At 43.1% G+C, this 24,336-nt stretch overlaps 1 protein-coding gene across 1 annotated transcript in view; it reads right to left on the bottom strand.

Annotated features, from left to right (window-relative positions):
* LOC121874122 (golgin subfamily A member 6-like protein 22) overlaps positions 1-7,073 on the bottom strand; it is a 32,241-nt gene extending 25,168 nt beyond the window's left edge. The window contains exons 1-6 of the mRNA XM_042378077.1: positions 6,991-7,073; positions 6,219-6,352; positions 2,818-2,834; positions 2,528-2,578; positions 265-351; positions 36-137 (exon numbers count right to left, since the gene is read on the bottom strand). Coding sequence (XP_042234011.1) covers positions 36-137; positions 265-351; positions 2,528-2,578; positions 2,818-2,834; positions 6,219-6,352; positions 6,991-7,073 — 474 coding nt within the window. The remainder of the gene's footprint in view (positions 1-35; positions 138-264; positions 352-2,527; positions 2,579-2,817; positions 2,835-6,218; positions 6,353-6,990) is intronic.
* Positions 7,074-24,336: the final 17,263 nt, after the last annotated feature.

Raw genomic sequence — 24,336 nt, 5'->3', positions numbered from 1 at the left:
CATCTATAACTGACTGTTCCTTCTTTATAACTGACTTCCTCATCCATAACTGACTGTTCCTCATCTATAACTGACTGTTCCTTCTCTATAACTGACGTTTCCTTCTCTATAACTGACTGTTCCTTCTTTATAACTGACTGTTCCTCATCCATAACTGACTGTTCCTTCTCTATAACTGACTTTTCCTTCTCTATAACTGACTGTTCCTTCTCTATAATTGACTGTTCCTCCTCTATAACTGACTGTTCCTGCTTTATAACTGACTTCCTCATCCATAACTGACTGTTTATCCTCTATAACTGACTGTTTCTTCTTTATAACTGACTGTTCCTTCTCTATAACTGACTGTTCCTCCTCTATAACTGACTTTTCCTCTTCTATAACTGACTGTGCCTCCTCTATAACTAACTGTTACTCCTCATAACTGACTCGGGCTTGACCACCACACTATAAACGTCACGTCAATTCTCCAGAAATGTTTATTCTTTCGCTAAAAATCTTTTGTCTGGTATAGAAACTGCGAAGGAAAACGACCACATGGTTGCCTGGAGAGAGAGGGGAGTCAGGGAGAACGAGAGAGAGTGATAGAAAGAGGGAGGGGAGGAGAGAGAGAAGGGGGAGAGAGAGGGAGAGGAGAGGAGGGGCGCAGAGAGAGAGGAGAGGGGGCAGGGAGATAGGGAAGGGGACAGGGAGAGAGAGGAGAGGGGGCAGGGAGAGGGAGAAGAAAGGTAGGGAGAGATAGAGAAAATATATAATATAAAGAGAGAGGGAGAGAGGAAGGGGGACAGGCAAATAAGAGGGAGATAGAAGAAACATGTCACAGACACAGAGATAAGAAGATATAGATAGATAAGAAACAGAAACAGACTAAGAGACGGAGAGAGAGCGATGAATCAGAGAGAGAGAGAGAGAGAAAGGAGAATGAGTCAGAGAAAGACAATGAAACATTGCAAGACACGAAAAGAGAGAAAGAGAATGATACAGAGAAAGAGACGAACAGAGAGAGAGAGAGAGAGAGAGAGAGAGAGAGAGAGAATAATTTGGTGATGTGTGTTGAGGGAGAGTCATGGTGGGTGTGGTAAAGCCCTCTGGTACAGCGGTATATCCCTGGGGATGTGTCCGGCTGAACGTTATGTTACCATCACTGATGAAAAGAGAACACGAGAAAAACCGGGGGAGAAAGTTGTTTGCTGTGTTGGGGGGACGTTGGTTGTACTTTTTTGTTTGGGAAAGTTTTTAGATTTTGAAGGGAATGATTCTGGTTGGGAAGTCTTTTGGATATAAAGTGAGAGTTTTGGGTTTTGAAAGTGATTTTTTTTATTAAGTAAAGGGAAGTTTTTGGATTTAACGGGAATTTGAGAGATATCAAGTAAAATCTTTTGAAAATGAAGTGAACATTTTTAGGTCTCACAGGAAAGGTTATGGTTCCAAAGCGATTTTTTTGTTGGATCGAAAGTTAAAGTTTTCAGATTTGAGAGCAAAGCTTTTCGATGTGAAATCATTAACATACGACGTGAAAACGTTCAATAATGAACTAAAAGTTTCGTCAAATTGATGTGAAGATTCATATCTAAAGTAAAAAGCTGTAACTCTACATGAAGTTAAAGTTACGTAGATTCAACTTGCATATAATTGAATCTACAGGGTATAGTGAAGCAAAGTACTGAACTGAAATGGTTATTCTACTTTGAAATAAGTTATACTGTAAATTGGATAATGATAAGGCCTTTTATAAATTTCTCGAGAGCTGTAAAAAAACAGCCGCCACACCCGTTGAGACCTATTCCTGTGTATCAAGTGTATGCAGCTGCCTTAAGTAACTGTACCCTAGGTGTGGCTAACTGTACCCGAGGAGAGAATAAGTGTACCTGAAGTTTAAGATGTGTTCGTGTGTGGTTGGTGAATGAACGTGAGGCTGTGTGTGCTTGCATGTGTGCGTGCAGGAGCGTTACAATGTGGTCAGTAACCCTCGAGGTAGACCTTCCTATCAGAGCTGCTTACTGTCAGTGTCTTAAAATATACATCACCACATCACCACATGCAGAGATATCTTTCTTTTGGTATACAGGTTAAGAAGATTGATTAAGCAGTTTTCATATGTTGGGGGTGTAATAGAGAATACGTGATGTAAGTGGACCGGAGGCATAAGGGAGGGATATTTTCTTAGTCACTTAGCCAGTCAGTCAGCGAGTCAGTCACCAAGAATGGTCATCTTCTCAAAAGCTGACTTACAAAGCTAAAAATAAGTCTCAACATGCAAATACTCACTCCTGTATTCCAAGCTCTGATTTCTCTAGTTCCAGTCAATTTAATCCTACGGTAAAATAAGATTTTCACAGACTTCCATTTAGTCTTTTCAAATTCGTAAAAATGTCTCTCTCAAGTCCAGCCCTCAACTCGAGAATCGTGCGCCAATACTCTCAACGCATTTTACCAAGGCGGGGAGTTGGCCAAGTATTTCTTCATTTATTCCAACAAGTTCGCTTTCGTCTCGACTTCCCAGGAATCGTCTCTCTGTGCTCGGAACTTTTTTTATTACTTCTTCTTCTTCTTCTTCTTCTTCTTCTTCTTCTTCTTCTTCTTCCATCATCATCATCACCATTTTCTCATTTTCTTTGCATCACAAGCTGTTATTATCGTCTATATACATATTCCTTATCGCTTGAAGAAAATCGCCAACTTCCTTTACCACTGTTGTTGATTTGTTTATCTCCGCCTGAAAGTTTGTCGGAGCTAAATTCAGGGATTCTAAAACTTCCAAAAAAGAACTAACTTGCCTCGATAACACGATATTCATTCCCCAACAAAATTCTCTACATCAGAATTTCGCTTCCCTGTTAGGATACCAATTATAATTTCGCAAGTTGAAGTTATTTTTGTGTGAAATGGTCTTTTATGTCTTTTGTACAGTTCTGGCGGGGAAAATCCTATCGGTTGGCTTTTTACGGGACGGTCAATGAAAGCTCCACAACGCATTCACCCAATGAGTATTCAGAACCCCACAACCATCCAATAAACGGCAGGAAACGTGTCGACCAATGAGATAGCTCAGAATCAGATCCCATTCGGTCTCAGGATCGGAATTGGATCCTGCTTATGACCTCTGGATCCTAAGTTTAAATCCTTTTCTCCTCATGTGAGACACATTGACCTCTGTGTCCCTTTACAGTTGACTCTATTTTTCCATAACAGTGATGAGGGAAAGAGAAATAAGCTTATTAATATTAACAGCTGTCCCTCACTTGCTGATCCCTCGCTCACCACTAGTATATAACCCAGTATTCTCCGCTGCGCAGTCCGGGATTATTAAATTTATAGATAAGCGCTATTACTGCGCATACGCAATCTCTGGGGTTTAGTAGGATATATTTATCTCCCTTTACCTCCAACCCAATTAGCTCACACCTGCCGAAAAATGGTCCTGGTGACGTTGGATAATAGGTTAAACTCTAATAAGAGCAATCTTGATTAATGCAGTATCAATGGCGGCTTTATCTTGTCGCACGATGGCCAGATATCGCCAGCAGCGTCTCAGTGAACCACGACTCTTGCCCCCTGACTCTCGCCTCTCTGGCCCGGGCACACAGAGGCGAGATTACTTTGTGTGGCACATGAGAGGCCGAACGAGGTGAGGGATTGTTCTCTCTTGGCTTGTTGCAGGGAACACCTACCTACCTACCTATACCTGCCTCTTTCCTCTTGTCTTAATCTCTCTCTCTCTCTCTCTCTCTCTCTCTCTCTCTCTCTCTCTCTCCTCCTCTCTCTCTCTCTCTCTCTCTCTCTCTCTCTCATCATCATCATCATCATCATCATCATCATCATCATCATCATCATATTTCTCTCATATAATAATCACAGTCTGGAAGGTGTTGATGGGGGACGAGAATAAACGCAATCAAGAAACGAATACATTCTCAAACGTCATCAGGATACAGTTGGACTATCTATTCTCCCTCTCTCCACACTATCCCTCACTATCCCCTCCACTATCTATCCTCCCTCCCTTCAGAGACTTATCCCCTACTCCCCCCTCCCTTACCATCCCTCTCCATCTTCCCTTTATTGACTCTATCCTTGTCACTTGTCCCAATTATCCCAGTTACCTATATCCTTCTTACCTTACCCCCATTCATCCCTGGGTAGGGTACGATTCAGCGCCGCCAATTCAGCGCCGCCGTTTCAGCGCCAGCCCATTTCAGCGCCAGACTATTCAGCGCCGAGACCTTTCAGCGCCTGTGCGTTCCGTTCAACATCTCTGTGGGAAACAATTGTTGTCTTCTCCCAGTTCCTCTCCGGTATGGACGACCAACCTAACCTAACCTAACCTAACCTAACCACGTTAATGAAAGACAGATAGCTTCTGAGTTGAACGGAACGCACAGGCGCTGAAAGGTCTCGGCGCTGAATAGTCTGGCGCTGAACTGGGCTGGCGCTGAAACGGCGGCGCTGAAACGGCGGCGCTGAATTGGCGGCGCTGAATTGGGCCATCCCCCTTCATCCCAACCGTCCATTCCCCCCATTCCCCCTTCTCCTTCATCCCTCCTTCCACCGTCACCCCCTCCCATCACCCCTTTCCCTCCTGACCCCATCTCACCTCCCTCTCCCCTTCACCCTTCTGTCCTCATCACCTATCCCCACCCCATCATCACCCCTCCTCTTCATCACCCCTCCCTCTTCACCACCCCTCCTCCTCATCACCCCTCCCCTCTTCACCCCCACCCCCTCCCCTCTTCATCACCCCTCCTTCTTCACCCACCCTCCCCTCTTCATCACCCCTCCCCTCTTCATCACCTCCCTTCTTCCACCACCCCTCCCCTCTTCATCACCCCTCCTCCTCATCTACCCCCTCCCCTCTTGTCACCCCTCCCTCTTCATCACCCCTCCCTCTTTATCCCCCCTCCCTTCTTCACCCCTCCCCTCTTCATCACCCCTCCCCTCTTCATCACCCCTCCACTCTTCACCCCTCCCTCCTCATCACCCCTCCACTCTTCATCACCCCTCCCTCTTCATCACCCTCCTCTTCATCATCCCTCCTCCTCTTGCCCCTCCCTCTTTACCACCCCTCCTCCCATCACCCCTCCCTTCTTCCACCATCCCTCCCTCTTCACATCTCCCCTCCCCTCTTTATCAACCCCTCCCCTCTTCATCCACCCCTCCTCCATCACCCCTCCCCTCTTCACCACCCCTCCCTCTTCACCACCCCTCCCCTCCCTCCCCATCACCCCTCCTTCTTCCACCACCCCTCCCCTCTTCATCCCCCTCCCCTCTTCATCCACCCCTCCCCTCTTCTCCACCCCTCCCCTCCATCACCCCTCCCCTCTTCACCACCCCTCCCCTCTTCACCCACCCCCCTCACCCCTTCATCATTCATCACCCTCCCTTCTTCACCCCACCCCTCCCTCTTGTCACCCCTCCCTTCTTCACCACCCTCTTCATCACCCCCCTCCCCAATCTTAGTAGCGCCAGGTGAGCCCTTGCAACACTGCGCGATCGATATAATACCAATTGCTACGTCAACCTCCTGCAATGATGTTGAAGTACTGGTGTGGGGAGCATCATGTACCCCCTCCCTTTGTTCCCTCCTCACTTCCCCTTCCCTATTTTGCCCCTCCTTCCTTTTACCTCCCTCCTCTAACCTCCCATTCCCCTTCTCCTTTTGTTTCCTCCCTTCCCCTTTCTCCTTTGTTCCCTCTCCTTCCCCTCTCCCTTTTGTTCCTTACCCTCACCTCCCCTTCCACCCTAACTTGTCTCACCTACCTCACTTTCTTCCTTCCCCCTCCCACACCCTTTATTCCTTGCTCTCACTTCCCCTCACCACCCTAACTTCTCCATCTCCCGTTCCTTTCTTCCCTCCCCTCATCTCCCCTTCACCTAACCATTCCTCTCGCCCCTCATTTCGTCGATTTTCCCTCTCCTCCCTTCTCTCCCATTCCTTGTGCCATTACATTTATTTTCCTTAGTTTCCTCCATTGTCCTTCCTCTCCCTTTACCTTCCCCTTTCGTCTTCCCTTATGTCTTTCCTTTATCTGACTTCATTTTCTTCCTCTTTATCTCACCTCTTCCTTTAAACTCTCTTTGCTTCCGTTCTGCCCCTTACCCCCCCCTTACCCCTTCTTTGCCTCCCATTCCCCTTCCTTCTATCCCATCCCCCTTCCTTGACTCTTATCCCCTTTCCTTGCCTCCCATCCTCCCTTCCTTCCTCTCATCCCTCGCTTCACATTGTTTCCCTCTCCCATTATCCTTCTCTCTCTCTCTCTCTCTCTCTCTCTCTCTCTCTCTCTCCTCTCTCTCTCTCTCTCTCTCTCTCTCTCTCTCTCTCTCTCTCTCTCTCTCTCTCTCTCTCTCTCTTTTCCTTAAATTTTACTATTGTGCACACCCCTTTATTATCCTCTTCTTTATTCTCTTGTCCTCCCCTTTCATTCCTATTTTCCATTTCCCCTTTCTATAGGTTGTAATAATCGTAAGAATTTAATTTATAGGTCTTCATCACTTCTCTCCTCATTCTTCTTCCTCTTCTTTACTTTAACAGCTTCCTCTTCCTCTTTCCCCTTTCGCTGTTTGACTTTAGTCGTCTGTTTCTCTCTCTTAATTATCCTTCTTTCAGCGATTATCTGTTTCTGTTATTGATCTGCATTATCATTATATCATTGTCATCATTATTAATATCATTATTATTATTTACAACGTCATCATCATCATCATCTTTATATTTCGCTAGTGTGAAAGCACCGTCACCTTCACCATTATTGTCATCATTATCATCCTCAATAATGACAGCGCCATCATCACTATTATTATCATAACTATCATCGCCACCATCTCATTCATCATCCTTCTTCAAACTATTATCGTCATCACCATTACCATCATAATAACCATCAACATCACCATTACTACCATCATACACATCATCATCACCCTCACAATCATTCACCTTCATATCCAGAAGCACGCGTTATCATCATCATCACCATCACTCTCACCCAGTACCTATCACCTTCATTATCGCCATTGATCTCAACATCCTCATTATCTTTGTGGCCAATTTCCCTCATCATCATCATCATCCTCATTTTCCTTCGCCCTCTGGCCCTCCTCCCATCTTTATCATCCGTCGTCATCTGTGCCTCCTCACTCGCCCTTGTGTTGCATGATCGCCCTCTTGATGTGCAATAATGAAGGTTGCAAGGAGAGATTCACATGACAGGAAGCACATATGTAATGGATGCTGTGCCTTTTATTAATACACGTGTTTATCTCCATGTAAGGTTATTGGAAGCGAGGCTGTAAGGAGGTGCTGTTGTATGTCTTTTAGATTTACAGAGTTAATACTGCTGTCTGGTGCTGTCGCTGTTACTGTTCCTTACTGTTAAAAATGTACTTACTGCTCTCATCAGCTGTTACTTTTACTTAACACTCGTACCCACAGAGAGAAAATCAACCTCTGAGGTTAACTTAGTGTTATTTCATAGGGATTTACGGCCTTACCAACTGGCCCGGAGACGATCTATAGGATAAGATATATATTACCTGTGTCCTCTTACAGTCGATCTTCTACCCAATGGTCCAAGGTGAGGCTTTATGGCTAGCTTTGGGTGTCACATTAAACCTTAAATGATAACTGCATACGCTCCCACTGAGTGGACATGGCACGTAAAGCTGCAAAAATAAATCTGATTTGTGTAACAGAAATTTCGACAGTGGTGATGAAAAAACAGACGAATATGTGTGAGAGGTTTTGGTAATAGGTAAAACATGTGTCGTTCGTTACTCTTTATGATCACTTTGTATTGAATAAGAAGTGAAGCCAAGAGCGACTAACTACCTGCCTTGGGCTTCTCTTTTGGCAAGTGAGATCTTAGCTCCTAATACTTAGAGTACCGCACAGTATACTGGAACATTAAAGAGTAAAAACCACACTGAAACACTTAACACCTTGACAGACGCCCCTGCTCTTATCTAAACAATGCACAAATTATATAACATTATAACGTCATGACGATAAAGTGACTGACTAACTAACGCGTTTATGAGAGAATACCGTTGTCTGATGTGGAACTTATGTTTTACACGTTAATACATTCTAGTTAAAGTAATTCAAATTCATTTTATGGATTTCAGAACTATATCAGGTAGCCTTCAATACCAATGTTAATAGACGACCAAATATTCAGTGATCCATTTCCTCTACTGTTTGCTACTTACACATCTTTCTTACTCAACCTTATTTTTTCGTCTCTACCTGTAGTTCCTACAAATGTGTGTGCGATAAATGAAGAAATTAAAAACAGAATCTCCCAAATTTCGTGATCGTGAAGCCTTTAACTTGTGGGTTTATATTTAATTCTATGTGATTAATTAGGCAACGGGACATAACACACCTACAGTGACCCGAAGATCAGTAGGAACATTAAATAAACCACAAGTCATCCTTCAATGACTCTTAACACAGCATCAAACTAATTACCTCATCAGGATCCTGGATATGCTTTTGTACATAATAATATGGTCCGTAGGAAGCTGCCTTGGGGGACCTCTACCATATCCTCTTCCCTCCAGCAGGAAATATCCAGGGGTTTCCTTCTATCTCTTTCAGGATCTTGACCTCCTGGCTGTGAGAGAAATTGACTCTGGTCATCTTATTATGAGTTTGCAATTCTCCAGATAAGGTGTTACGGATGATATACTGTATTAGAAGGGTAGCGTTGTCGATACTGGCTCCAGGCTACACCGGACGGTAAAGGGGAGGCAAGTTGGACGGAGTGGGGGGAAGGAAGATGCAAGGAAGGGTAGATGAAGGGAAGGTGAAGAGAGGGGAAGACGGAAGATTGGGGAAACGGAGGGGTGGGAAGCATATAAGGAAAACTTTTAAGGGTGACATCTAAGGTTATATAATCTAAAGGTAGAGGCAACATCTTTCTGTTTTATAAATATAAAACTCAGAAAGAGATCATACAAGTTGTCGTTGTCAAATCTATTCACCGAGGCGTTCCCTTACCAAAGACATTTACAGCAGAATGATTTAAATTGATGTAGATTATATGAAATACGTAACACTATGTTGTCGACAGAAACCACAGTGCGATTCCGGGATATAAATGAGTTCTGGCAGACGGAGGTTTTACAAGATTTAACATCAACAGAATAGTCATTGGTCCTCCCAGAAACCCATCGTAGGGCCAGGTGGAGGGGTGGGGGGTTCATTTGTGTTGGCACTATTGAGTGTAGGTCGTGAGAATACTGATTGTGCAAGTAATTATAGCGTAGAAAAAGCGATGAAGTGGCCCTGCAAATGAGAAATGCCAGAAATTTTCGAGCAAGGTCGTTATCGTTGATTGTTTGTGTGAGATTTTTGTACTAGAGATGAAGGTAAATTTAATGGAAGCATCTCTCCTTAATGACGCCATTACACCTCCCCTCCCTCTCCTTCAGTATGACACTACCCCTGCTCCTATCCCTCTACCCCTGCTCCTATCCCTCTCCCCCTGCCCTTGCTTTTATTCCCCTACCCCTGACCTTATTCCCCTACCCCTGCCTTTATTTCCCTTCCCCTGCTTTTATTCCCCTACCCCTTACCATTATTCCCCTACCCCTTACCATTATTCCCCTACCCCCTACCCTTGCCCTTATCCCCCTACCACTGCCAATACACCCCTATTAAACAATGCTATTACCTCCAGGCCCAGCAGCTATTGCTTCCTCTATCATTACATAGTCAGCCAGGAATGCTATGCGTCTATTTACCTTACTACTAACGCAGATATATTCTCTATAACTTCTATATGCTCTTCCACCACTTAACTATATCTTATGACGTCCAGGTGGCCTATACACCGTCTTGACACCTGCGATTTGGAAGCTTATAAGTGGATAGGTTAGGTATGGAGTGGGTGTAGGTGGGTATACAGTGGGTGGGAGTGGGTGTACGGTGGGTGGGAGTGGGTATACGGTGGGTGGGAGTGAGTTGATGGTGGGTGGGAGTGGGTTAACGGTGGGTGGGAGTGGGTGTACGGTGGGCGGGAGTAGGTTGATGGTGGGTGGGAGTGGGTATACAGTGGTGGAGTGAGTTGATAGTGGGTGGGAGTGGGTATACGGTGGGTGGGAGTGGATATACGGTGGGTGGGAGTGAGTTGATGGTGGGTGGGAGTGGGTGTACGGTGGGTGGGAGTGGGTTGACGGTATAGGAGTGGGTGGGTGGTGGGTAGGATTGGTTGGTTATTTTACCACAACCTTACCATTTACTATCAGATATGGTATTTAATTCCTATATAACTAATCACTCTCTATATAAGGTATTTAATTTCTATATAACTCACCGAATTACTTGTTATATACTGTATTTTGCTCATATAACTCACTGCTACATATATACGGCGTTCAACTTCTTACAGTATATGCGGTATCTAACTCTGATATAACTCACTACTACTTACATGCGGTATCTTAACTACTAAATAACTCGCTACTTATAGTATATGCGGTATCTAACTTCGATATAACTCACTACTACTTACAGGTATATAAGGTATTTTAACGCCTATATAACTCCTATATAATGCTTCACTACTTGTTATATACGGTGCTTAACTACCATATATGCTACATAACTCCCCTAACCCAACTTAACTGTGAAATTACACCTATTTTACTTGCCACGGACAGTGAATTCTTGTACGTACTTGGTGACTCGTAATTCTCGTACGTTGTAACTCGTTTCTCGTACGTGGTAATTTATTTATCGCACGCGGTAACTCATTTCTCGTAGGTTGTAACTCATTTATCGTACGTGATAATTCATTTCTCGTAAGTTGTAACTCATTTATCGTACGTGGTAATTTATTTATCGTACGTGGTAACTCATTTCTCATATGTGGTAACTCATTATTCGTACGTGATAACTCATTCGTACGTGGTAACTCATAATTCGTACGTGGTAACAATTCGTACGTGGTAATTAATTTCGCATACGTGGTAACTCATTATTCGTACGTGGTAACTCATTTCTCATATGTGGTAACTCATTATTCGTACGTGATAACTCATTCGTACGTAGTAACTCATTTCTCGTACGTGGTAATTAATTTCTCGTGCGTGGTGTTGACTTGTATTCCTCCCTATTAAAATGATGAATATTGACGCAGTATTGATTCTGAAGGTGAATGGCGGCCAACTAGCGATAAGTGAGCAAGGCGGCTCCTGCTTGCTATATATATTGGTGCCTTTGTCTGCCGGAGGGGAGTGAAGGGGGAGAAGGAGAAAGAGGGTGTTAATATTTGATGCTGGGTTGTTAAATTACCTGGGAGGAGGGAGGATAGGTGTAGGGGGCTGTCTTGAAGGGAGGCAGGGAGGGAGGGAGAGGGTTGTGGGAGTTATCTGGAAGGGAAGGAAGGGTGGAAAGACGATGGAAGGTGTCAAGGAGGAGGAGGATTATTGGAGGGTGTTTGGGGAGGGAGGGAAGGAAGGAGGAATGGAGAGACGGTGGGAGGTGTCAGGGAGGAAGAGGAGGTAGAGCGCTGTCTTGAGGAGGGCGATGGGAAATGCCTAGGAGGGAGGAGAGGTGTAGGGAGGGAGGGAGGAAGGAGGTACTTTCATTGCGTGACCTGTGGTGAGGGAAGTGGTGATGGGTGATGGTCGTCATGCACGGACAGGCAGGCAGGCACGCGCGTGTCATTCCGTGTTGATGTGCCGGCAGGAGCGAGCAGATATACACACAGGAAGTACAGTATATATGCTCGCTTTTGTGCATGCACTCATCCCCACGCAAGCATTCCTAAGAACACACAGACAGACAGCAGACAACACACACAACAACAACACACACACACACACACACACACACACACACACACACATGATGGTCTCTATGACACTATAAACGGGACCTTAAATATCTGTGGTGTTGGTAGGGTGGGTAGTGGTGTGGTAATAGTGTTGATATGGTGTGGTGGTGATAGTACTAGTGAGAGTGGCGGTTATGAGTTGTGGTGATGCTAGTGCTGGTGGTGGTACTTGTGTTAGTGTTCTGTTGATATTGTTGGTATCAAATGGTAGTGGTGTGGTAGTGGTATGGTGATTTAGTGGTGTGATGATGTAGTGGTGTGGTAGTGGTATGGTGATGTAGTGTGGTGATGTAGTGGTGTGGTAGTTGGTGATGTAGTGGTGTGGTGATGTAGGGTGTGGGTGGTATGGTGATGTTGTGGTGTGTGTGGGGTGTGGTTGTGGTATGGTGATGTAGTGGTGTGGTGGTGGTATGGTGATTAGTGGTGTGATGATGTGGTGTGGGGTTGGTGTAGTGGTGGTAGTGGTATGGTGATGTAGTGGTGTGTAGTGGTGTGGGTGATGTGTGGTGGTGTAGTGGTGGTAGTGGTGGATGTGGTGGTGGTGGTATGGTGATGTGTGGTAGTGGTAGTGGTGGTATGGTGATGTAGTGGTGTGGGTGGTGTGGTGGTGTGGTAGTGGTATATGATGGTGTGGTAGTGGTATGGTGATGGTGGTGTGGTAGTGGTATGGTGATGTAGTGGTGGTAGTGGTATGGTGATGTAGTGGTGTGGTAGTGGTATGGTGATGTAGTGGTGGGTAGTGGTATGGTGATGTAGTGGTGTGGTAGTGGTATGGTGATGTAGTGGTGTGGTAGTGGTATGATGATGTAGTGGTGGTGATGTAGTGGTGTGGTGGTGGGTATGGTGATGTAGTGGTGTGGTGGTGGTATGGTGATGTAGTGGTGTGTGTGGTATGGTGATGTAGTGGTGTGGTAGTGGTATGGTGATGTAGGGTGTGGTGGTGGGTGGTATGTGTTGGTGTTGTGGTATTGGTTTGGTAGTGGTGTGGTAGTGGTATGGTGATGTAGTGGTGTGGTATGTAGTGGTGTGGTGGTATGGTGATGTAGTGGTGTGGTAGTGGTATGGTGATGGGTAGTGAGGGTGATGTAGTGGTGTGGTATGGTGATGTAGTGGTATGGTGATGGTGTGGTAGTGGTGTGATGATGTAGTGGTGTGGGTGATGTAGGTGTGGTATGGTGGTGGTGTGGTGATGTGGTGGTGTGGTAGGGTATGGTGATTTAGGGTGGTGTGGTAGTGGTATGATGATGTAGTGGTGTGGTAGTGGTATGGTGATGTAGTGGTGTTGGTGATGTAATGGTGTGTGTGGTGTGGTGTGTGGTATGGTGATGTAGTGTGGTAGTGGTATGGTGATGTAGTGTGGTGGTAGTATGGTGATGTAGTGGTATGGTGATGTAGTGGTGGTAGTGGTATGATGATGTAGTGGTGTGGTAGTGGTATGGTGATGTAGTGGTGGTAGTGGTGGTGATGTAGTGGTGTGGTAGTGTATGGTGATGTAGTGGTGTGGGTTTGTGTTGTGTTTGTTGATATTGTTGGTAATTGTGGTGTGGTAGTGGTATGATTTAGTGGTGTGATGATGTAGTGGTGTGGTATGGTGATGTAGTGGTGTGGGTATGATGATGTAGTGGTGGTGGTATGGTGATGTAGTGGTGTGGTAGGTATGGTGATGTAGTGGTATGGTGATGTAGTGGTGTAGTGGTATGGTGGTGGTGGGTGATGTAGTGGTGTGGTAGGTATGGTGATGTGGTGATGTAGTGGTGTGTAGTGGTATGGTGATTTAGTGTAGTGGTATGGTGATGTAGGTGTGGTGAGTGGTGGTGGTGTGGTGGTATGGTGATGTAGTGGTGTGGTAGTGTATGATGTAGTGAGGGTAGTGGTATGGTGATGGTGGTGTGGTAGTGGTATGGTGATGTAGTGTGTGGGTAGGGTATGGTGATGTAGTGGTATGGTGATGTAGTGGTGTGGTAGTGTATGGTATGAGTGGTGTGGTATATGGTGATGTAGTGGTGTGGTAGTACGGTGATGTAGTGGTGTGGTAGTGGTATGGTGATGTAGTGGTGTGGTGTGTGTGTAGTGGGTATGGTGATGTAGTGGTGTGTGTGGTATGGTGATGTGTGTGTAGTGGTGTGTGTGTGGTGGTAGTGGTTGGTGATGTAGTGGTGTGGTAGTGGTATGGTGATGTAGTGGTGGTAGTGGTATGGTGATGTAGTGGTGTGGTAGTCGTATGGTGATGTAGTGGTGTGGTAGTGGTGTGGTGATGTAGTGGTGGGTAGTGGTATGGTGATGTAGTGGTGTGGTAGTGGTATGGTGATGTAGTGGTGTGGTAGTCGTATGGTGATGTAGTGGTGTGGTAGTCGTATGGTGATGAGGTGGTCGTGGTATGGTGATGTGTGGTGGTAGTGGTATGATGATGTAATGGTGTGGTAGTGGTATGATGATATAGTGGTGTGGTGATGTGGTGTGGTAGTGGTATGGTGATGTAGTGGTGTTGTAGTGGTATGATGATGTAGTGTGTGGTAGTGGTATGGTGATGTAGTGGTGTGGTAGTGGTATGGTGATGAAGTGGTGTGTAGTGTATGGTGATTTAGGGTGGTGTGGTGGTATGGTGATGTGTGGTGTGGTAGTGGTATGGTGATGTAATGGTGTGGTAGGTGGTATGGTGTAGTGGTGTGGTTAGTCGTATGGTGATTTAGTGGTGTGGTAGTCGTATGGTGATGTAGTGGTGTGGTAGTGGTATGGTGATTTAGTGGTGTGGTAGTCGTATGGTGATTTAGTGGTGTGGTAGTCGTATGGTGATTTAGTGGTGTGGTAGTCGTATGGTGATTTAGTGGTGGTAGTCGTATGGTGATGTAGTGGTGTGGTAGGTGGTATGGTGATTTATGGTGTGGTAGTCGTATGGTGATGTAGTGGTGTGGTAGTCGTATGGTGATTTAGTGGTGTGGTAGGTATGGTGATGTAGTGGTGTGGTAGTGGTATGGTGATGTAATGGTGTGTAGTGGTATGGTGATGTAGTGGTGTGGTAGTCGTATGGTGATGTAGTGGTGTGGTAGTGGTATGGTGATGTAGTGGTAGTGGTATATAGTGGTGGTGGATGGTGATTTAGTGGTGTGGTAGTGGTATGGTGATGTAGGTGTGGTAGTCGTATGGTGATTTAGTGGTGGTAGTGGTATGGTGATGTAGTGGTGTGGTAGTGGTATGGTGATGTAGTGGTGTGGTAGTGGTATGGTGATTTAGTGGTATGGTAGTGGTATGGTGATGTAGTGGTGTGGTAGTCGTATGGTGATTTTGTGGTGTGGTAGTGGTATGGTGATGTAGTGGTGTGGTAGTGGTATGGTGATGTAGTGGTGTGGTAGTGGTATGGTGATGTAGTGGTGTGGCATGGTGGTGGTGAAGCGGTAGCGCGATGTAATAGGGTTGAATATAACGAGGTTACGATCGGATATAACATGGTAATTACATATATATTAATCGTTATACTAGTGTGAGTACCTCGATGACGACGAACAATGGGGTATAACTGAGCTTGACGAATATACCCGAGTATAACGAATTAGAGGCGACTATAATGAAAATGCCTTCCGGTATAATATGTATGAGTATAATCATATTACGGATAACGAGATGTTGGAGTATAACAGGGCACTGATATACTTCGAAGTACCCCATTATAGCGTACTGTGGCCTCTGGAGAGTGTTAGTGTAACTAGTATAACGGTGTAACGAACAAGTATAACGAGCAATAGTCGAGTATAGTGAGCCTCTCTCTCTCTCTCTCTCTCTCTCTCTCTCTCTCTCTCTCTCTCTCTCTCTCTCTCTCTCTCTCTCTCTCTCTCTCACATCTGTGTTTATTCCCTTCCTTTGCGTCTGTTTCATTACGTCATAGAGAGTACTCACACATAACGACCAGTCATATATACTTTTATCATCCCCATCTCCTCCTTGACCTCAGCTGACCGCCTGACCTTCTTTGACCTCTTCATGACACATATGACATTTGATCTTTACATGATGCCGGAGAACCCATTCGTGATCTTACTTAACCTCTCCGTAACTTCAAATAACTCCTTCGTGACCCAAGATGACCTTGTGACCTCAACTGAACTCCTCGTGATCCCAGGTATCCTCGCTAGGTCAAGTGGCCTCTTTAGGTTGTATATTGTACCTTTGTTTACACGCATGTACCTGTAACGTGTTCTGTACTTGTCTCACTCACAGGTGACATATGGTCAGGAGTAATACATAAACTAGGGTGAACTGGGTCCTGCCTGGCCCTGTGTGTGATTGGGGTGTGTTTGTTGTGTAATCGTTTGTATGCTGGGAATAGTGTGTGTACATTCATGTGATGGTCATGTGTGTGTGTGTGTGTGTGTGTGTGTGTGTGTGTGTGTGTGTGTGTGTGTGTGTGTGTGTGTGTGTGTGTGTGTGTGCTCGTCAGGGATGCTGATGTGTGAGGAGTCGTATTCTGTGTGTTTATGGATGTGTGTACATGAATCCATATATGTGTGTGTGAGCGCTTCATATTTTTGTTGTATGTATTCACGGGAGTACATGTATATTTGTACTAATGGTGTGTACATGTAAACAAGTGTTGTGTATGATTGTATAAACATAGATCCCATATTTACCAAAACACGAGGACTGACATGACAGGTGGGAGTGTGTACAGGTGAGTGCTGCTGTGAACACTTGATTAATTGTTCATCGCGAGAGTAGGGCAGGTGGTCAAACTGGGATATATATATATATATATATATATATATATATATATATATATATATATATATATATATATATATATATATATATATATATATATATGTGTATATATATATATATTGATAAAATCACACAGGAAAAGGGAAACCACGGAGCTCCGTTGTTTTCCCTTTTCCCGTGTGATTTTATCAAGATTATCATATCACGTTTCATTGTGGATCTACATGAAATATATATATATATATATATATATATATATATATATATATATATATATATATATATATATATATATATATATATATATATATATTATATATATTTATTTATTTATTTATTTATTTATTTATTTATTAACCCAGAGTTTATTTAGCACTGGGATAGAGGTGAAGTGACTTACAAATCTTGTCATGACAATGTCCCTGCCCCTCGTCCCATCTTTCTCCTTTCCTTCCTCTTCTTCTCCCACTCCTTCCTACCCCTCTTTCTTCCCCTTCTTCCTCCACCTCTCCTTCCCTCTTACTCCTCCTCCACCCTCTTACTCCTCCCCCACCCTCTCACTCCTCCTCCCCCACCCTGGGAACCCCTGCTGAGTTGCTGGCAATCTAAAGTTTCAGCCACAATGGGGCCGTCAAACTGCGGTTGGAATTCACTCTTGAATCAGGACGATGAGACCACTTCAACCAAGTCTTTTGATAAGGTTGGCTGGCCCGCTTGGGAAGGATCCAGCCCCGGGCCAGTCGAAACTTTCCGCTCCATCGCAGCCGCGAGATCTGGAACCAATCACAAGCCTGAGATTGGAACTCCTTGTGTTTTAATTGGCTGGTAGAGATAAGTGTACGTGGTAATGGATAGGTTTCAAGAGGTCAGAAGAGTATCGTAAAGTGATTGATCTTTGTCATGGGAAATGTGTATCTGAAGGATGATTTTTTTTCTGTTTCCTTTTTCTCACCGTTATCCTCCTTTCCTTTATTACTTCTAATATTCCTGATGTATTAACCTCGTCTCCATAAAACGGTAAAAATATTCAAGACTCGTCAGACGTTGGGAAAAGTTTACCCAGCGGCTGTAGATCATTACAGTGTTGGAAGATTTTCTCGGCCGACGGCTATTCACGTCGTCTATGGATATTAACGAAGACTTATAAAGAAGTTTTGGCGCTACTGAGTGTAAAGACTTAAAAAGAACTTTGAACGAATGTGAAAATAAACAGTGAAAAAAAGTTGATCGTGAGGAGACATTACATATTTTATAAATCTTCTATAAAGCCAATTATCTCCTGCCTTGACCTGAACGTGTTAAGATTTTCAAGTAGTCGCCTTAAAAGTTATATTCCTTGTCAAACTTTATTTATAGTTACCCATTAATACCGGTTCATAAATCTGTAAAAGGAAAATAAGACTTGAAACACAATAATAATGTAACATCAACAATGAACAGATTTTTGTGACTTTAAAAGTTATGATATGACTTTGTATTATTCACAGTGATATAATTTTTAGTTAGTCTCTTATTCAATAATTCTTTTCTGAAAGATCGAGAGTCATAAGTGGCAACATGATTCAATCTTGAAGTATATTAATGAACTTTTTTTGTAAAATTGAGTCATTATTGAGAGAATTTTGATATAAAGTGGAAAATTATTTTTTGATGTGAATTTACAGTGCAAGGGAATAATTGATCCTAAAATATTGTAGAGAGAAGGATCGATAACTCTATATGTAAGAGGAAGAAGCACACTAGAAGCTGTTGGAAATGATGTGCCAGAGAATAACATATAGGGTGGACGTGACAAGCGTCGTGAAAGTGAAAATTTTATCGAACAGAAAACTTATCAGGGATTGTGAAGATAATATGAAGATTCTAAGAGAATGGAATATAAAAGAATGGGAAGACAATGTGCAAAGCAGAGATGGATGGTGCAAGAGGGAGAGGGGAAACCGAACAGTTGGGCAAGAGGGAGAGGGAGAGGAAGGATGCTTTGGATAGAGGAGGCGATGTGCGTGCATGAGCGGATAGCATATAGTATATTGGTAGGATCTCAGGTTGTTGTTGTTTGAGGTGACATGGTTAAGCCTTACATGTTGGGGCCTTGTTATGGAACGGAAATAACACAGCAGGATACATCAAGTTAGAAAGAAAGAATGAATAACAGGGACTGAAAAGAACTTTATAAGAATGAAGAAAAATAGTAATACGAACCTTCTCAGTGAATGAATCAGGTGAATGGTGGAGGTTATGGCCGTTATATCTTAAATTACTTGTTTATAAGAAAGGTAAATGTATAAAAAATGAGAAATAAAAAGTGTCTGTGTATAATATAGGACCTCGTACGGATGTTGTGGGTTTTTATTTAATTATGTGAAATAGATTCCAAATTTAACCCGAGTCAATAACTAACGTGATATTGATACCGTCCGCTCCTCCTTCCATCCCACACACCCTCCTCTTCCTCCCTCCTCATCATATACCGTCCCCTCCTCCTTCCTCTTCCTCCTTCCTCACACACACACACACACACACATCCCCCTCAAGCACGTAATTCCTTAAAACAGTCATAAAAGACGGCAGCGTTTGATTGGCTGGTTCCAATCTCAAGAAATCTAATTTGACGGCTGATTGGCCATCGCCACAAGCTTACGGCCGAAGCTGATTGGTGACTGTAGGAATTGATTCTTGAAGGGAGGATATTAGGGGGAGTGATTAGAGGTTAAAGAAAGGGATTAGATAATCAGGGTATATGGCTGGTAATCACTGAATGGGCTCAGGGAGTTAGGGGGATTGAATGAAGAGGAAGTGATTGGAAAAGTAATAAAGGATTGGACAGTTTGGTAAAGCGAATTGGAAAGGATAGATTAATTTTTGACCTTGCCTCGCACTTATATTCTCACCACACTTATAAATTGGCTGCACTCATAGCTCGCTACGTACTTATTATTTCATCACAAACTTATAAACTAGCCGCTCTTTTATTTTTGCCACACACTTATGAACTACTGTAGATTCACTTATACCTTTGCCACACACTTAATAACTAACTACTATACATAACCTCGCCACATACTTACAAACTAACAACACACTTTTTACCTCGCCTCATCTATACTCGCCGCCACGCTTTGAATCTCTCCACGCACTTATAACTAGCCACCACACTTAGAATCTCTCCACGCACTTATAAACCAGCCACCACACTTAGAATCTCTCCACGCACTTATAAATAGCCGCACACTTAGAATCTCGCCACACACTTATTATCTCACATCATAATTCGAAACTAGCCACCACACTTATAAACCAGCCACCACACTTAGAATCTGGCCACACACTTATAAACCAGCCACCACACTTAGAATCTGGCCACACACTTAGAATCTCACCACATGTACAAATCTCTTACCAAGACGCCAGACTCAACCCAGAAGTGAGGAGGAGGCCATTCATCACCCCAAGAGAGACACGACACGTCCAACTACCAAAATCCATTCAAGAATTTTGGCTAAAAACTTGATGACGACATGGAGGAAAACAACTAAAGTCGATTAAATTCCCGAGGTGTGACGTGATGGTATTTACTCTATTTATTACCACTGATGTAAACTGGTTTCTTAATTGGCGTTTTTATATTTTAGATGAATTGATGAAGGTTTCTGGTTTCTGTTTTATTTTATTTTGTTTTTTTTTGTATGAATAAATTGATGAACTGTTGAAGGTTTCTTAGATTCTTGTAAGATTTCTAAGATGATGTTACATGTTAAAGGCAGTTAACATTAACTTTAGATGATACGTTAAAGGTTGAGACAGTTAACATTAACTTCAGATGAGACGTTAAAGGTTGAAACAGATTAACATTAACTTTAGATGAGACGTTAAAGGTAAAGGCAATTAACATTGCGCTTTAGATGAGGTATTAAAGGTTGCCAAACGGATTAACATTAACTTTAGATGAGACGTTAAAGGTAAAGGCAAATTAACATTAACTTTAGATGAGATGTTAAAGGTAAAGGCAGATTAACATTAACTTTAGATGAGACGTTAAAGGTAAAGGCAGATTAACATTAACTTTAGATGAGACGTTAAAGGTAAAGGCAGATTAACATTAACTTTAGATGGTAAGTTTATCTCGAACTCATGTGAGGATCAAATCACATAGTAGTTGTTGAACAATGATACGAGACAGTTATTTTAGCTGTGAATTTTACAAGTAGAGAATTAAAAAGTAATGGAGAGCTATCTTTAATTTTCCCTCTTAATTATATACTGTATAAACACAAGAGAATGGTACCAAAAAATGCTCTAGAACGTTTGAAAAATACTCTTTTTGTTTTTACTGGGAAAACAGAATATATGTTTTATTTTTTTACTCAAGGATGAAGAAAAAAAATGTGATAGGCTACTCGTTAGGGGTCGAAAAAGAAAAACAAAATCCCTTGTTGCTGGACGGGGGTCATGACCTTGGCCTGAGTAAGGGAAGAGAAACACTATATTGAAAATCCCTCAAAGTTTTATATATCGGGTCCCTGGGTCATGGCCGCCTGCCCCCTTGCATTCTTTTGTTATTTTTTGGCTTAACCATAAAATTTTTCTCTTAAGTGAATTTTTTCTCCTGCCTCTACGCCTGAAGGGGGCTTTCAGTTATTATAGACAGAGCGTCAGCCGAGCTTTAGTTGGTCCGACTTGTTAACGTCATCGTCGTCCAGGTATAGATAATTGGTTGAATGGTTGACGAAGGGAAACGGGAGGAAATCAGATTTATGCTAATGGTAGTGGTGGTGGTTTAATGGTGGTAATGGTGCTGGTGGTCCTTACAGTGGTCATAGTAGTAGTAGAAGTAGTAGTAGTAGTAGAAGAAAAATTAATGGTCTTAATGGTGGTTGTGGTAGCAGTGGTAATAGCAATAGTAGTGCTGGTAGAGGCTATGTGTGTTGTAATTATGGTGGTAGTGTTAATAGTGGTGGTACTGGTAGTAGAGGTAATATGTGTTGTAGTAATAATAATAGTATAATAGTAATGGTAATGTTAATAGTAGTGGTCATCATAAACGCTGACCGTCATAAACGTTGGACGCAGAGGGAGAAATCAGGGAAGCATAGCTTTAGTGCTGAGACGGGAAAATAGAGACGGAGAAATAGACAGACAGACAGACAAGAGTAGTGAGAGACCATACAGTAGTTAGGCTGTTAGGTTATTAAAAAGACAGACACGCAAAACATACTGTAGATGGAAACAGATAGACTGGCAGGCAGACAGGCAACAGTAGTGAGGCACCTTACTGCTGTCAGATTGTCAGTAAAGAGACAGAGGGACAGACAAAGCATAAACAGATACAGAAAGACGAATGGAAATACAGACAGGAAGGACATAAACGTAGACAGAGAGATAGAAAGACAGACAGGCGCTAAGTTCAACAGACAACACCACTAAAGGAACTCGATTCATAATACTCGCATAGGAAGGAAGGCTGTCAGGTTGTCAAATAAAGTGACAGACAGACAGCCATGTAAATAGACAATAGCCGTGAGGGCATAACAGAGCATAATAGTGGTGGGAAGGTCGTCAGGCTGTCAATAGAGAGAGATAATTGACAGCACTTGACGGCAGAGCGTTGACTGCTGCCTCACGTTATTATTTTGTGAGAACATTGCTTGCAGCGACAATACCAATGCGAGAAAGAGCGTCGGGTGCCGGCTCGTATTACACAGCAGCTACGACGGAAACAATATCACGGTAACGCTAGATATCATCGAGTTCAAAAGCAGTTGCAGCAATAACCAGTTACTGCACAGTCAGGTCAATAACAACGTGGGAAAAAGGTAAAGAAGCACTCGTTTGGGTAGCGCGTTGTGGCACGTTCATCCCGGTGTCTAGCTTTCCATCTGTCTGTTATTTTTTTGCTCATGACTAGAGATGTGAGAAGAGCCAGTAAGCTAGGACTCATCCATTTACGAATAAAATAATATAAATTTTTTACTGAGACTCTACCGTGATTAGGTGTTTCAGAATTAAGACCCCAAATTCAGAGTTTGAATATAATCAAAGTCCTTCAGGTGTCTCCCCACACGATTCACTCACCTGTTGGCAGCGACCGTAAGTGTTGAGGTCGTGTCCAGGTTCCGTCACTAACAGGTCAAACATCAAAGAAATAATCCAGAGAGGCCAGCACCTGCACACAGTGCCGTGGTTTACAGTGAAGCCAAGACCCAAGAGGAATATCTGTAGTGTGGTGTACTGTACAGCAACCACCGGGAATTGGTTTATTCCTCCTAAACTCGATGCTCAAAATACTTCACAGAGTTGCTCCAAAATAAGTGCTGTGTACATAATAGGGTTCCTCTAGTTAAAGTTCAAGTGACCCCCAGCCTCAGGGAAGAGAATGAAGAAGGGTTATGGAAAATTTGGGAAATTTTCCATGACTTCTTGCAGTTATCATCGTTCCTACCATATGCATATAGTGTTGAAATTAAAATATATTAGCGCAGAAACGATCTCACCTTCGTGTCTTTGGGAGGGTCACTGAGGTCCTCCAAGACAACATTCGTACTGAGCATTTTACCATTCAACAGGAGGTTCTCCCCAGAGACATGAATGTCCCTCCACCCCATCCCTCTTAGAGGAAAATGGGCCGCGATTTGAATGTTGGATTACAAACATTCTTCACGTTCGTATCAGCGGTGGAGGCGAGACACAAATCTTCAAAGTGGGAAGAAAACTTTGTATGGACCACCACCAAATACGAGAGGGAAACTTTTATTTTCATCTGGCGGTCTTGACTATGAATAAAAGATTGAATGCTATTTGGCCATCGTAGTCCTGCTCATGCTTTTGAATATTCACTTTAATGAAAGGGAGGGAGAGGATGTTTTTTTATTTTTTTTTATTAATAGTCACTTTGAAAACTCTATGTATTAGACCCCCACACAAAACAAAACAGAAAAGTAAAAAAAAATAAAAAAAAAATACATAAGTTGAAAAGTTTGTCCCAAAGGGATTCCTGAGCCATTGACTAAAACTCGACAAGGAAATTGAATTTGAATATTTTGTGCTGGCGTATCATTTCTGAATATTAGATCCCATTTTGTCAAGAATAATTTTGTTTCTTTTCTTCTGTACCCTACTACTACAACTACTACTACTACTACTACTTTTTTTTTTCTAGTGGCCTCCAGCCTCCCCCAATAGCCACATCTATTACTACTACTACTACTACTACTACTACTACTACTACTACTACTACAACACACACACACACACACACACACACACACATACACACAGATTATTCTTATTTTTTTCTGTGTGTGAATATGTTCATTATAAGTGTGAGTTTGTTATGACACTTTCTCATAAATATCAACTCTCAGCTTCGTAGGCAGGACGGGATGTGACTCAAGCGACAACAGTGAGCTTTAGTTTTTGTGATGGTGAGGGATGACGAGAGCTACAATAACTAATGGCACTACCAGTAGCACCGCCATTATTAGTACTGTTGTTATTACCACTACTACCACCATCTCTAGCGTCACCACTACTGTCACCACCACTAGCGTCACCATTACCATTACCCCACCACTAGTAGCACTATACCAGTACCACCACAACCCTCAGGAAATACTGCCAACATCACTATTACCCCACAACCATTGCAACCACCGGCACTACAACCACCATCCCTATAAATACAGATACCACTATGAGCACCACCAACACTGCAACACTACTGTACTATCACCACTGATGCTATCACCAACACATCACTAACGTAAATAGTTTTTTGTAATACCTT

The sequence above is a fragment of the Homarus americanus genome, unplaced genomic scaffold (assembly GCF_018991925.1).
Source record: "Homarus americanus isolate GMGI-L3 unplaced genomic scaffold, GMGI_Hamer_2.0 scaffold49667, whole genome shotgun sequence".
NCBI lineage: Eukaryota > Metazoa > Arthropoda > Malacostraca > Decapoda > Nephropidae > Homarus > Homarus americanus.
Note: the sequence above shows the minus strand (reverse complement) of the source record. Positions and strands in the feature narration are given on the sequence as shown.